General features: G+C 44.7%; 1 protein-coding gene across 3 annotated transcripts in view; it reads left to right on the top strand.

The window, feature by feature from the left end:
* Positions 1-1645: 1645 nt before the first annotated feature.
* Positions 1646-15832, top strand: part of ANKRD17 (ankyrin repeat domain 17) — an 87456-nt gene continuing 73269 nt past the window's right edge. For all 3 annotated transcript variants that reach the window (XM_075284886.1, XM_075284878.1, XM_075284871.1), the window contains exons 1-2: positions 1646-1782; positions 1986-2475. In XM_075284886.1, coding sequence (XP_075140987.1) covers positions 2083-2475 — 393 coding nt within the window. In that variant the 5' untranslated portion in view covers positions 1646-1782; positions 1986-2082. The remainder of the gene's footprint in view (positions 1783-1985; positions 2476-15832) is intronic.

The following is a 15832-nucleotide window of genomic DNA, read 5'->3' as shown; positions in this document are numbered from 1 at the left end:
GAGTCAAAAACGAAAATCAAAAAATGCCGTCGTCAGGAAAGGGTTAAACTTTTCACCTGAAGCTTCCTTAGGCTATGTATCGTCCTATACCTGAACTTGTAATTGTAACCCTTGGTGACTATATACACCATAGCCTATTATTGTACTTTGGTACACTTGTACATATTGTATTACCGTATTTTTCAGACTATAAGACGCACTTTTTTCCCCAAAAATTTTGGGGGAAAAGAAGGGTGCGTCTTATAGTCCGAATGTGGCCACAATACAGACCCGGCAGACGCTGTAATAGGAAGGCGGATGTTGGGGAGGGCTAGACGCAGGCACATGTGCCGGGGCCTGAGACATCGCTACACTCCTGCCCTGATGAAGCCAGCAGCGGCAGGAGTGATGCTGCTATTCCACTCCTCCGTCCCTCCCCGCAATAGCAGCACCGCAATAGCGATGTCTCAGGCCCCGGCACATGTGCTGGCGTCTAACCCTCCCCGGCATCCGCCTATTACAGTGGATGCCGGGTCTGTATTGGCGGCCCCTTCAACACCCCCCCCCCCCATACCTGTAAAGTTGCAGGCCGGCTCTGCGTGGAGATATCGCAGGAGCCGAACTGTTCGGGTGACAGCCGGGAGCCTAGTGAAGGCTTCCAGGCCTGTCACTGCTATATTACTATTGCGGCTAGTCTATGACCAACCGTAATAGTAATGTACAGAATGTCCCAGGGTAAAGCGCTATTGATCCCGAAACCGTAGCGCTTTACAGTCAGAAGGGCGTTTCTGACCATTAGCCAAAGACGTCCTTCTGCCCAGCAGCACCTATCGCACTGTACTGTGGAGTGAGGAGGAACTCCCCCCTCCCGCTCCTGATAATACTCGTCTATGGACGAGCTGTGTGAGCAGAGGGAGGGGGCGTTCCTCCCCGCTCTACAGTACAGCGTGATAGGCGCTGCTGGGCAGAAGGGCGTCCCTGGCTAAGTGTCAGAAACGCCCTTCTGACTGTAAAGCGCTACGGTACCGGGACCAATAGCGCTTTACACCAGGCACAGATCGGGAAAGCCGACAGTGCGCTGAATTCAGTGCACTGTCAGCTTTCCAGCAGTATATAGAACTGCCTGTGTCCAATCTGATGAAAGGTCCTCTTTAAAAATATATAATAAAAAAAAATGAAATAAATAAGAGTTCTAAATCACCTCCTTTCCCTAGAATATAATGTGGCCTTGCAGCTGTTGCAAAACTACAACTCCCATATATTAAATATTTTTACCATTTTTTGCTGCAAATTTTTTCCCCCTATTTTCTTCCTCTAAAACCTAGGTGCGTCTTATAGTCCGAAAAATACATTTCTGTATCACTGTCTGTTGTCCTATTATCTTATTTTGATTTGTATATGTATTATATCTTGTATATAATTTTTCAGACACACTGAAGAAGGTCTTTTAGACCGAAACGTTTGTATTTGTCAGAATAAAATTTCATTTTGGAAGCATATTCACAGAGTGCCGGAAATTTCATTCCTATGTAACAACATTACTGGCCTTCTCAACTCAGGTGCCACATTTCTCCTGTTTTCTCCTCACCTGACCCCACTTAAGCGCGCACCCGACACCTCCCACCGCAACCAGGCGCGTTCACGGATTTATCACGTGACCGAATGAGGCGGGGCGTCAAGCTGCTAAAGCGGGAGGCAGAGGACACTTCACGGGACACGCAAAGACTGGGACCCCGCGGGCAGAAAACGCGGGGACCGTGCGGCCCGTGTGTGACGACAGAAAGAAGCTACAGCTCTATACGTGTAAATATACTGTATACATAGAGAGAGCGCGAGCGAGATGTGTATATGTGGGCTGAGCAACGTGAAATAAAGGCAGCCGCCTCAGGCCGAAGTAGCGGCGATAAATAAAGCAGAGTACTGTCCCTACTATAAACCGCGGGGGATAGTGGGTGAGCTGCGCCCACATAGTCACCCTCCTGTCTTTCCCCCCTCCCTTTTTGCAGGTCCGGTTCGTGAGAACTTGGTGACGTCAGAGTTCTCGCGAGATCTCTGTCCGGAGAGGCAGCGCAGTGTCTGAGAGAAGGAGGAGGCCAGAGAGACATGATGATGATGGAGCCGCCGTTACCGCCAGCCCAGGAGCCGCAGCAGACGAGTGGAAACCACGAAGACAACGAAGAGAAAAGCCCAAGCCGGGCCACTAACGGGAGTCACGGAGCAGCCAGTGAGGCACCTGCGGAGCTCAGCAAATCGGCCAGGGGCCTGGTCAGGATGTGCGACCTGCTGCTCAAGAAGAAGCAACAGCGCCAGCGGAGACAGCAAGGAGCTGGGGCCCTGCCGGCCTCACCCACTGGGGTCGGCCCGCCGGGTAGAAGTCGCAGACAGAAGCGGAGCCGGAGCAGCCGCACAGCCAGCAGCAGCGACACGGACAAGAGCAGCGAGAGCGGCAGCAGCAGCCAGGACGACGAGGAAGAGGAGGAGGAAGAGGTGTCCGAGGTGGGAGCCCCGGGCAGGAGGGAGGGGAACAGACTAGGCAGGACAAGAGACATGGGGCACACGTGTGAGGTAATAAGAGAGTCCTGACTCGGTGGCTGCTGTATTCCTGCCCCCAGTGCCCACGTACCTGTTGCAGCCCGAGCTCAGTGATCCTCTTATCTACAGCCATACAGATTAGGTCAGGGCTGTTGTCTCCCCATGGGCCTGGTTGTTTTGTAGGCCTTCTGTTTGCTCTTGGAGAAGGCTGATGTAGCTTTTTTTTTTCTTTTTTACACACGAGCTTTAGGTCCTGCGATTTGTATGGTAAAGTGGACATCAAGGGGGCAGAAATATTAGGTTCTAGACTTCCTGGCAGTAATCCAATTGATGAGCAATGGTCAGCCTCTCCTCAACCTGCAATGACTGGGAATAGTTGATGTGGAGGTTATAGAAATCTAAGTTTGAGTTCCATTTCAGTGGCAGCCCTTTTCGGGAAAGGGATCTCAGGTGGAGGCACTTATGTTTTTCATCTGTCTAGGTTTTGTGAGCTTTGGCTACTTACGGTATGTTCTTATGAAGTGGTCTGGGGTCTTGGTATGGAGCCCCGTGTATAGGTTTGTGTATGTGACATGCATGTAGGTGAACTCTGATGCACAATTCAGGACAAGCAAAAGATGTTTCTCGATTAAGATGATGTGGGAAGAGCTGCCGCATGGTCCTGACTCACAGGAGCCTGAGCCACCAGCAGGGATCTCTCCTGAGCTGCTGACTTTATGCATCTTGTTTCCGTTTGTCATATTGGTGTGCTATGGCTATGTTCACATTAGTGTCATATGTACAAACATCCAGCTGTTTTATAATCTGTAAAGTTTCCATTTGTATACCTTTTTTTTTTTTTTTTTACAGTGAGACATGGCTCTGTAGGCTGCACTATCCTGGTTGTCCTGTTATCTAGTCTCATTGTGAACAGGGCTTAAGGCTGTATTTACATTCATTTGCAAAGATGCAGGAGAGCAGTTGTGGTTGGAATTTGTTCCTATTGTGTGTAAAACAGTCTCAGGTTTATAGAAAACCTTATGAAATGCTTTTTGCAAGGAGTATGACTTTGGGTCATGTTTGTACTTTAATATGGAAAGCAGCTGAAATAGCAAAATTGCTCATCTGTGGGATATATAGACAAATCTGAAGATACATAAGATCTGTAACTGGAAGGGCTTTCTAAGGCATTTAAAAGGGATTTCACATTATTGACCTTTATCCCATTATCCACAGGATGGGGGCTAAATATCTGATTGTTGGGGGTCACTTCATGACAATTGGCTAGCAACCACGTTTTTTTTTCATCCCATTTACTTCAGTGGCATGTGCAAGACAAATCTGCCTGAGAATAGGTCATGATGCGTTTTTTTTTTTTTCCCCTCCCCCTTTCTGGTAGCTGAAATTAGCCAGAGGGAAAAAACAATCTACTACTCACTTTCATTGAAATGGATGGGAGTATTGCAAGATACTTTGAGGTGTTCCTGTCAGTTACCCCTGTAGAAAACCAAGCAAAACACGAAAACAAAACTGTGTGAACTTACCCTTAAAAGGAACTTTTTAAGAAAAAAAGGTATAGCACACCTGTTGCAGAAAGAGAGGCTCTAGACCTTAAGGCTATATGTAGGGGGCTTCTAATGCTCTCTAATCCTTAGTTCACATCTGCGTTTGGTAATTCGTTCGGGGAGTCGGCATGGGGACCTCCGAACGCACTGGCAAGCGGTGTGCTGTGAAAGCACACGGACTCAATCGACTATAATGGGGTCCATGTGCTTTCTGCGTGCTGTCTGCATGATTCGTGCGGACATGAAAGTAGATCACAATCTACTCTACTGTCCGCGTGTTCTGTGCGCAGAGCACATGGACCCCATTATAGTCTATGGGGTCCGTGTGCTTTCACTGCACACCGCTTGCCAATGCGTTTGGTATTCTGTTTGGGGGAAGGGTCCCCATGTGGACTCCTTTGAATGGATTACCAACGCAGATGTGAACGAGGCTTAAGCCTGTTAGGGTGTGTTAAAATACACAGGAACAGGAGAACAGTGGGACACAGAAAAAATGTAAGCATCAGTGGTGGATTCTGCAGCTGAATCAATTTCAAGAAGTCAAAAATCAGACAAAAGTCCCCCTGCTGATTAGGCCCAATCAAAATGCTGCATCAGCTTTTAGTCCATTTAGTGGAAAGTGGAGTGGATGTCCTCAAATTCCTCTCAAACGTTGTAGACCCCTAAGCATGTCGAGCATTAGAGGCTTGGTGTGCCTCCATATAATGCTCTTCAGGAATTATTTCCTAGAGGTTATATCTCTAAAGGAAAGTTGCTTTATAATTTTGCCTGTTTGATTCATACAGAAGCAGACCAATTAATGACTTATTCAGTGTTCCATCCACGTGTGGTCTTGATTTCCTCTGTCAACTATGGCTGCTGAATGGAACTTGTTGCATCATGGTGAGTTATGCTACAGTGAGCTCCCAAATGGCTGAATTTGCGATCATGCTGAACCAACACCTGTGTCACTTCACTACAGTGGTGCTCTGGCTGTTCAGGGGGCCCGTTGCTGCGTAAATTACTATGATTCATGGAGTTTTATTCACATCTTTGAAACTTTTTTTTTTGCACAGACACAATGTCAGACATACAGGACTTTGTGTCCATGCAAAAAAAAAAAAAAAAAAATCGCTGACCCCCACTGGTCATATACTGATGACTCTTCTCCATAGATTTGTGTAAAACATAGAGCAGCCTGGTAAGTGAAGGCAACACATTTCTATACTAAAATATAATTTTATTTTTAATTGTTACTATTAATTTGTGTAAAGTTTTTACTTTTAGTTGTGAAAGGCCCCGTTCAAACGGGGATTCCGTGGTGCATATTCCATCACGGCTGCCGCAACGGGATACTGGTACAGTCCATCCTGTCGTGGCTTTCCACTCTGGATTAGGCCCAAATGAATGGGCCTAGTCCAGAGGGTGCTGTCGCGAGGCAGACGCCACGGCTGGAACCCTGCATGCAGGGTTTTTCTGTCCGCTTGAGAAGTCGGACATCTTCTCTTGCGGACAGAGAAGGACGGGCACGGAGTGCAAAAGAACGCACCCGATGCCCATTCAAGTGAATGACAGGTGTCACGGACACATCTAGTGTCCGCTCCTAGTGTCCGTGACAGATTTTGAGGGACACTACATGTCGGACACCGACGGTAGTATGAACGCTCCCTTACTGTTTGACGTGACCCTCCCCTACTCTCATTGTAGATTTTGTACAGCCTCCTAATCCATACTCAGAGGCAGGAACAGTTCTCAATGCAGAAGCAAGGGAAAGAATAGAGATGCAGGGTATCACAGAAAATGTAATAAAGTATATTCCAAAATTTATAAGTGACGCAAATGCTACCAGAAAATCAAGTTGTCCGAAAGTTTAGTTATGCTCTAATGTTTATGTAGGAAATCTAAGACCTAGGAAGTTACATTAAGGCCCTATAAAAGGTCTGTAGGCGCCTTTTTTTTTTATTTGTATAATTTGGTGGATGTTTACAGGTGGTTATTCTGCATATTTCATCTATACCTTACATCGGATTTCTCACATGCATTCGAGCACTATATTAGGGTAACTGACCTGTGGTAATGATTCTGAATTTGCAGCGTGTCAATTTATATTGCAGATATTCCTCATAGACTTTACCTTTTGCAGTGCATAGGGTAAAAACCGCAGCAAATCTGTGGCAAAATCTATATGGAAAACATCTGCAACAGATGTCAGGCTGTCACGTATGGATGTAAGCTGCATAAAGCCATTGACACATTTGTACACATTTACCAGGTCTGGGCGATCAATCGAAGAATAACCAAAGCAGAATTTCAACCAGGATAACGGAAGTGATTTCATTATTACAGTATGTTTGAGGTTATACCTGCAGTTTAATACGGGCTGAACATGTCCAAATTGGAACTACAAGTATTAAACTATATGGTCTCTTTAGAATAGAATAAGTGGAGGTACAGGGGACGTCAGGGACCACAAGACTTCTGATTGTGCCTCAATAGGTCATGTGACTTTCTGACCGCTGAGGCTCAATCACAGCCCTCAAAACTTTACAACAGGAAAAAATAACCATTTAGATTGGCTTATTGTGGCAGTTCGACCACAAAATTACATCTAATTTATTGGATTATAATTTCTACAAATCTTATGCACAAAGAACCTGACCAGTTAATGTCTAAAAACAATTACAATTAGACAGCCATTTGTCAGAACTATGGGAAGCTTTAGGTTGGAGAGCTGTGTACAGTACCATATTCCTAACTAACATCCACTGAGTGTTTCACTAGACATAAGCAGTTACTGCACTCGGTCTGACAGCTTTACAGTATGGCCCCCTTTCCCATAGAAGGTTGATGTTGAATCCATGCATGCAAAAATGTAGTGTGACAAGTCAGCAGTTTAAGGAGGCTGTGCGTGTGTTTATACAGCCAGGGCAATTGTTGTTCTCGAACTGTTAAGCACTGATGTAAATAGGGACACAGTTATTTGCCTGAAAAAGTCTGTTGCATTATAAAAGTTGTTGGAGGTGTAAGAAGATTATCTAATATCTTGAATCCTTTTGAAATGTGAATGTCCTTCGTGGAGGCAGTTCTGTACTGGGGCTGAGAAATTTATTGCAAAATAACCAAATTATTTTGGTTCGGTTATTTTGCATCAGTTCAGTCTCAAACTGCCTTTGACTGTACACATGCACAATTGGTATCACTTATGTGATCTCATGGCATACAGTAACTGACTTATCTCTTAGGCAATGGTAATGTGAGATGGGCTGTCTCTTACAGTATAATATGACTGCGCAGTACGGGAACTGTTTGACTAGTCAGGAGCAGATACAAAATGGCTGCATTAGTTTGCCCAAAAATACCAATTTGCCTTTCAGGTGGTAGTCACAGGATGTGGATAAGACTTGGTGAAATGTCATCCACGATGCTACTGTTGTATGAAGCATGTTGCAGCTAACCCTTTGAGAATACTTTCTGTCCCAGCTTTAGTGTCCTTTTACACAGCCAATGGTGCAACTACTGGGAATGGACATTCCTAGAAACGTTTGTTCGCAATTACAAGTGACTGCGGAATGTAAATGTGGCCAGTCATTACTGCTGTATTTGCCCTTTTTATATATATATATATATATATATATATATATATATATATATATATATTCAGTTATAAACTCCCCCCTCTGTATTTGGCTATTATAGTTTACATGTTACTGCCTGGAACCATGAAAAATGTTTCATAAGAGGTTATTGAAACAATCTCAGTAAATATAGAGCTTTATGCGCTTTTAAGTACAAAGGCACTCGTGCCCTTGGTTGTTCTACCTTTCTCCTTCCTTCATCTATCACACAGGTATTTAAAGTGGCTCTGTCATTGGGAAAAGTCATTTTTAACTACCGTATATACTCGAGTATAAGCCGAATTTTTCAGCACAGTTTTTGTGCTGAAAAAGCCCCCCTCTGCTTATACTCAAGTTGGCCAAAGAAAAAAAAAAAAATAGGGGGGGGGGGGGGGGGGGTCTATGACCAGCCACAATATCAATGTATAGAATCTCCCATACAATTGTGCAAAAGAAAAAGATTTTTTTTTTTAAAAAAAAGAGAGAAATAAAAGTTGTAAATCCCTCCTTTCCCTAGAATGGATACAAAATTTCCCCACTGTGGGACTATTAAAGGATTATCTTAAAAGTAGAAAATGGCTGTGAGACTCATACACATTAGGTATCCCAGTGTCTGAAAGTGCCTGGTCTACTGAACATAGGGTATCTGCAGTGCTCCCGTTCCGTCGGGAAGGAGTTAATAGGAGCACTGCAGATACCCTATATTCAGCCATGCTGAATTCCAAGTGGGGGAAAAAAAAAACGGTCCTCAAGCTCAGGAAAGGGGCAGACAGACAACCAAAATACCCCCTCCCCTTTCCCAGCATCTACTGCACCCAAAAACTCCGACCATTTTATTTTTGAAATTTTCCAGTAGCTGCTGCATTTCCCCCCCTCCCCTAAGCTTCTACTCGAGTCAATAAGTTTTCCCAGTTTTTTTTGTGGTAAAATTAGAGGCCTCGGCTTATATTCGGGTCAGCTTATACTCGAGTAGATACGGTAATCACATCCTTGCATAGTCTTTAGAAAGGCTATTTGACACCTACCTTTAATATGTAAATTGCCTCAGTGGTTTTTGAATAAGTCAGTTTTTATTCATATGCCAATTAGACTCTTGGTGCACTCCTCTTTGCTATTGTTTCCTGTGGGTTTATACAGCACAGACTGCTGCTGACTTCCTGTTTGCACACACACATAGGAGATAATGGAAGAAATGAGTGCTGCTGGGAACTTCCTGTGCTGGCTGGAAGCTAAATAGCATGTGACTAAAAACGGACTTATTTAAAAAGCACTGAGGCAATTTACATACTAAAGGTATGTGTGGAATAGCATTTCTAAAGGCTATGCAATGATGTGATAGTTAAAAATGACTTTTCCCAATGATAGAGCTCCTTTAAAGGGAGTCTCACTGCCCCCTGCTATTTTAAACTGCTCCCATAGTGCTGTAGATGCTGTTAGCAGAATAAAAACAATACATTTCAGGGTCCCAGGTATGCTGAGGAAAAAAATTACTTTATTCAAATGAGGATCTCGGAGCACAGGAGGCATTTTCTTCTACTACTGAGCATTGCTGCATCATCCCCCCCCCCTTTCCCCCAGGGGCAGTGTGAGGATCATCACAATGTCCAGGAGGATAGGTGTGTTTAGTAATGATATATCAGTGCTCAGTAGTAGAAGAAAATGGGAATCACTATAGGGATGGTTTTAAATTAGCTGTTGTCAGTAAGACTCCCTTTAACTTTCCCACAGCTTTGACCTAACCCTGCTTGGGACAGAAAAAAAGGGTTGGGTGAGTATCATTGGGAAAAGTCATTTTTAACTAAGCATATATTTGCATAGCCTTTAGAAATGCAATTCCACACATACCTTTTGTATGTAAATCGCCTCAGTGGTTTTAAAAACAAATATGCAAATTATTCTTACCGTGCACGGTGGGCGATCGTGCACTGTCCAACGTAATCTTCTATCATGCCTTACTCTTCTTTCTTTTGGCGACGCCCTCCGCTTCTGGCTCTTCCCCGCCTTGATCTTCCTCTTCTTCTGGCGGGCTTGGTTCAAGTCCTGCACATGAGCAGTATCGCTACTGCGCACGCTCCGGTGCCATTTTTCCCAATGGCAGTTCGCGAGCGTACTGTGCAAGCACAGTATGCTCGCGAACTGCCATTTGAACCAAGCTCACCGGAAGAAGAGGAAAATCAAGGCGGGGAAGAGCCAGGACCGGAGGGCGTCGCCAAAAGAAGAGGAAGGTATGACAGAAGATGCCGTCAGACGGTGCACAACCGCCCACCGTGCACGGTAAGAGTAATCTGCATGTTCGTTTTTATAATTTTGCTGATAGAGCCCCTTTAACAGAAAAAATGTAAAAATTGTGTGCTCCTATTAAGGGGGAAAAAAAAACGCAATTTGCATCACCATATCCACAACAAAAAGTATCTGTGGTCTAACTTCCTTAGAAACAAAGGTGTTACTGCAAAATTAGCTAGAAGTGGCACCTAGTGGCAAGAACTTTACACAGATTTTTCTGGCCGAAAACCACTACATTTGTAACTTTTTCCCAGACATCCATTGTAAGGGTGCATTCACACTTTAGATACGCTCAGCTCATTCTGAGCGTAAAACACGTTCAGAATGAGCGCGTACAAAGCAGATCCCATTCATTTCTATGGGAGCCAGCATACGTGCGCTCCCCATTGATATGAATGGGCTGCTTTTTTTCCCTATTTTCAATGTGATACGCGCGTATCACACTGAAAGCAATTGAGAAAAAAAGCAGCCCATTCATTTCAATGGGGAGTGCACGTATGCTGGCTCCCATAGAAATGAATGGGATCTGCTTTGTACGCGCTCATTCTGAACGTGTTTTACGCTCAGAATGAGCTGAGCGTATCCGAAGTGTGAATGCACCCTAATAGTTTGGCAGATGGCAAGTATTTACGTAGCTGAGCATAAAAGCAATATTAACTTTAAAAAAAAGTGTTGAATTGCCGTTTTTTCACTGTTTTACCTCTGAAAAAAGTTTAAAGAAAAAGTGGTCAAAGCAATAGTTCCACAAAATGGTATACGGTAACTAAAAAGTACACCTGGCCCTGCAAAAAGACACTATGCATCCCCATACACTGAAATATAAAAGAAGTGAAGGGTGTCAAAATATGGAGACTTTAAAGAGGACCTTTCATCAGATCGGGCACATGCAGTTTTATATACTGCTGGAAAGCTGACAGTGTGCTGAATCGGCTTTCCCGATCTGTGCCCGGTGTAAAGCTCTATCGGTCCCGGTACCGTAGGGCTTTACAGTCAGAAGGGCGTTTCTGACACTTAGCCAAGGACGCCCTTCTGCCCAGCAGCACCTATCGCGCTGTACTGTGGAGCGAGGAGGAACTCCCCCCTCCCGCTCCTGATAATACTCGTCTATGGACGAGCTGTGTGAGCAGAGGGAGGGGGCGTTCCTCCCCGCTCCACAGTACAGCGCGATAGGCGCTGCTGGGCAGAAGGGCGTCCTTGGCTAAGTGTGAGAAACGCCCTTCTGACTGTAAAGCCCTACGGTACCGGGACCAATAGCGCTTTACACCGGGCACAGATCGGGAAAGCCGACAGTGCACTGAATTCAGCGCACTGTCAGCTTTCCAACAGTATATAAAACTGCATGTGCCCGATCTGATGAAAGGTCCTCTTAATTTAAAAATAAATACATTTTTCTTAAAGAGGTTAAAATGTAAATGAAACCCACATAAATTTGGTTTCCCTGGAATCAAACAAACATAAAATACAGGTGATATGTCACTGCCTGCAGAGTGAATGCTATAAAAACAAGTCCTGTAAGAAAGTTTCACAAATGCTCTTTCTCCAATTCCTCCCCACTTTTTTTTTTTTTTTGTATATCCCTAGAGGCCAGAGAAGGTGCAAAATAAAAAACAAAACCCATACTCTCCTGTTGCAGCGCTCCAGTGTCCCATCCAGTGGAGCCTTGGGGCTTATTCCGGTGAAAGTCCTCACCGGACGTGAACACAGAGGCCAATCAGCAGCCTAACGAAAGGATCCCGGACATCACAAGTGGTTCCTTTCCTTAGGCTGCTGATTTTTAGTGCAGAATTCCATCCTCTATGACATAAAACAAAGTTTTCTGTAAAGTTATTGAGCCTTTAACTTGCTTATGTTTGAACAATATCCACTTTTTCTTTAGTAAATAATGTAACTGCAAGCACTAAATTTCTTAGAGGACCTTTCACCACTCCAAGCCTGTGCAGCTTTCTGCCACATGTTATAGGCTCTGCTGCACAGACTCTGGTGCACTTTGAATTATCTCCCTAGCCCCCCTCGTTTTGGAGCTCTGAGCCCCGTTAATTCTGGCGCCCTGTATGTTAATGAAGCCGTTCAGTGTCAGAAGGGTGTTTCTGGCTATAAAGACAAGAGCTACGTCAGTCTGACACTGTCCAATTAGCATTGGACAGTGTCGGAGCTGCTTCCAGCTGCGTGTTCTCCTGAGTTCTCATGAGATCAGGCAGTTGTCTCTTCACAGGGCTGCACAGAAGACCCGGAGAAGCGATCCAGGCCGTGTATTGAAGTGGATGAAGGGGAACTTCACTGACACTGCTACAGGTAAGTAAAGAAACCCCTAAGCAATGAGCATAAGTGCCCAGTACACCCTGTGGACCTAGGTCTAGCCCCTATACAACGAGCATTAACCCCCTATAGCCCCTAGGCAACGAGCATTAACCCCTATAGCCCCTAGGCAGCGAGCATTAACCCCTATAGCCCCTAGGCAATGAGCATTAACCCCTATAGCCCTTAGGCAATGAGCATTGCCTAGGGGCTATAGGGGTTAATGCTCGTTGTATAGGGGCTAGACCTAGGTCCACAGGGTGTACTGGGCACTTATGCTCATTGCTTAGGGGTTTCTTTACTTACCTGTAGCAGTGTCAGTGAAGTTCCACTTCGACGTTTGCCTGATCTCATGAGAACTCACGAGAACACGCAGCTGGAAGCAGCTCCGACACTGTCCAATGCTAATTGGACAGTGTCAGACTGACGTAGCTCTTGTCTTTATAGCCAGAAACGCCCTTCTGACACTGAACGGCTTCATTAACATACAGGGTGCCAGAATTAACGGGGCTCAGAGCTCCAAAACGAGGGGGGCTAGGGAGATAATTCAAAGTGCACCAGAGTCTGTGCAGCTGCATCTATAACATGTGGCAGAAAGCTGCACAGGCTTGGCGTGGTGAAAGGTCCTCTTTAAGCCCAGTCACCCTCAGCTGTAGGACTAGGGCAACTCCAGAGTAGGCCCAAATGAATGGGCCTAGTCCAGAGGGATTTTCTTGACGCGGACACCACGGCAGTTTCCACCTCAAGATAGGGCAAGTCACGGAAAAAGGAAATAACCGGCTCCCATTGAATTCAATGGGAGAAAGTCTTTTGAGACGAATTTTGACGCAGATTCCGCATCAAAATCCGGACTATTTTGCCCCGTGTGAACGGGGCCTAAGGCTTTATGGCGATCTTTGGCTGCAACTCATTACCAAAGACTGCCTTCCTGCGCTGTAAAACCCGAGTTAATGCAAGTGAACGGTGTTTGCTTTGTCACCCTGATGTTTCTGCAGCTGTGACCTCAGGGTTGCTATAGAAATATAGCTTGACAGCAGAAAAACCAAATGGTCTATCTAGTCTGCTCTTATAATATTTCCTTTTTATCGTTGTATAGAATTGCTGTATTTCTCAGCGTCTTAATGTTAGAAAATCTGGTGCACTTTTAGATTGTCTAGTTTAATCTTGCACCGCTATTTGTTCTAATGGTGAATCATTTTACTTAATGTACAAAATACACAGAAATAACTGGAGATGTGAACTCTTACAGATTGATGCAGGACTTATTGGTATTGGTATATTATTTATCTGCTATAATTTATCAACCAGCTTTGTTGCAATCCTATAATAAACCTAACATAACTGCCAGCTAGCTTGGTAAGTACTGTGTACTGCACAACTTGATTCAGTATATTTCACAACTATTGTAATATAGTAGTAGTGTGATATTACACTCACCGGCCACTTTATTAGGTACACCTGTCCAACTGCTCGTTAACACTTAATTTCTAATCAGCCAATCACATGGCGGCATCTCAGTGCATTTAGGCATGTAGACATGGTCAAGACAATCTCCTGCAGTTCAAACTGAGCATCTGTATGGGGAAGAAAGGTGATTTGAGTGCCTTTGAACGTGGCATGGTTGTTGGTGCCAGAAGGGCTGGTCTGAGTATTTCAGAAACTGCTGATCTACTGGGATTTTCATGCACAACCATCTCTAGGGTTTACAGAGAATGGTCCGAAAAAGAAAAAACATCCAGTGAGCGGCAGTTCTGTGGGCGGAAATGCGTTGTTGATGCCAGAGGTCAGAGGAGAATGGCCAGACTGGTTCGAGCTGATAGAAAGGCAACAGTGACTCAAATAGCCACCCGTTACAACCAAGGTAGCCAGAAGAGCATCTCTGAACGCACAGTACGTCGAACTTTGAGGCAGATGGGCTACAGCAGCAGAAGACCACACCGGGTGCCACTCCTTTCAGCTAAGAACAGGAAACTGAGGCTACAATTTGCACAAGCTCATCGAAATTGGACAATTGAAGATTGGAAAAACGTTGCCTGGTCTGATGAGTCTCGATTTCTGCTGCGACATTCGGATGGTAGGGTCAGAATTTGGCGTCAACAACATGAAAGCATGGATCCATCCTGCCTTGTATCAACGGTTCAGACTGGTGGTGGTGGTGTCATGGTGTGGGGAATATTTTCTTGGCACTCTTTGGGCCCCTTGGTACCAATTGAGCATCGTTGCAACGCCAAAGCCTACCTGAGTATTGTTGCTGACCATGTCCATCCCTTTATGACCACAATGTACCCAACATCTGATGGCTACTTTCAGCAGGATAATGCGCCATGTCAAAGCTGGAATCATCTCAGACTGGTTTCTTGAACATGACAATGAGTTCACTGTACTCCAATGGCCTCCACAGTCACCAGATCTCAATCCAATAGAGCATCTTTGGGATGTGGTGGAACGGGAGATTCGCATCATGGATGTGCAGCCGACAAATCTGCGGCAACTGTGTGATGCCATCATGTCAATATGGACCAAAATCTCTGAGGAATGCTTCCAGCACCTTGTTGAATCTATGCCACGAAGAATTGAGGCAGTTCTGAAGGCAAAAGGGGGTCCAACCCGTTACTAGCATGGTGTACCTAATAAAGTGGCCGGTGAGTGTATATTGTTGCTGAAGGAGCAATGATGGGGAGTACCACTAGCAAATGTTGGCATGCACAGCGGAACTAGCCATCTTTCATATGGCTCCGGCTCACTAGACTCTGGAAGAAATGTGATCTCCCTGCTCAGGACAATATAAATCTGTTGGTTGTGATGTTCGTCAACTGGGCTGGGAGACTGAATCACTAAGGGATGAGAGGAAGTAGAGTATACAAGTCAAGCATAGTTGCACCCTGAAGCTTTAGATGTGCATAGACAGCAGGTAAGCGCTTAGACACTGCTTCTGCCACAATTTACTCACACTGATATCCGTACACAATTTCATAGAATTGGAAATCTTGGCACACAGGACTGACAAACATATGCCACTACACCACAGCTACCTCTTAATAAATTTAATTTGCACTTTTCTCTATGTGCAGATATGTGATTGAATTTTCAATTTTTTTTTTGCAAAGTATTGGAACAGTCAAGTTTCAAAGAGATTAGTCCGTTTGCGATAAGAACATTTGGCTAGGATCACATAGAATCTCTTAACTTCACTCTAAGTGGATTTTAGATATTTTGACTTCAGATTACTTTAAATTGCATCTATTATAGTTGCACCATGGAAGCAGCTTACTGATCAATATTGATGGCCTATCCTTATGGTACCAAATTGATCGGGGTCCAACCCTTGGCACTGGCGCCAGTAAACTTATTTCAATTGGCCGATGGCAAATGATAAAAGCTGCAATAGCTTAGTGCATGATGTTCTGGTGAATGGACCACTATAAACAATGAAGAGGCTACAGTGATGCTGGTGGTTTTTTTTTTTTTTTTTTTTTTTGTTTTTTTTTTTTAAGCGAAATCCGCTGTCAAAATCGGCCTCTTTGCCCCGTGTGGTGTTAAGCCATGAACAATATTGAAGACCTATAATAAAGCCACGAATATACTGCTCTCGTGAACCCCCCTTAA

The sequence above is a fragment of the Leptodactylus fuscus genome, chromosome 1, assembly GCF_031893055.1.
Source record: "Leptodactylus fuscus isolate aLepFus1 chromosome 1, aLepFus1.hap2, whole genome shotgun sequence".
Classification (NCBI taxonomy): domain Eukaryota; kingdom Metazoa; phylum Chordata; class Amphibia; order Anura; family Leptodactylidae; genus Leptodactylus; species Leptodactylus fuscus.
The sequence above is the reverse complement of the archived record's forward strand: the minus strand, read 5'-3'. Positions and strand labels throughout refer to the sequence as shown.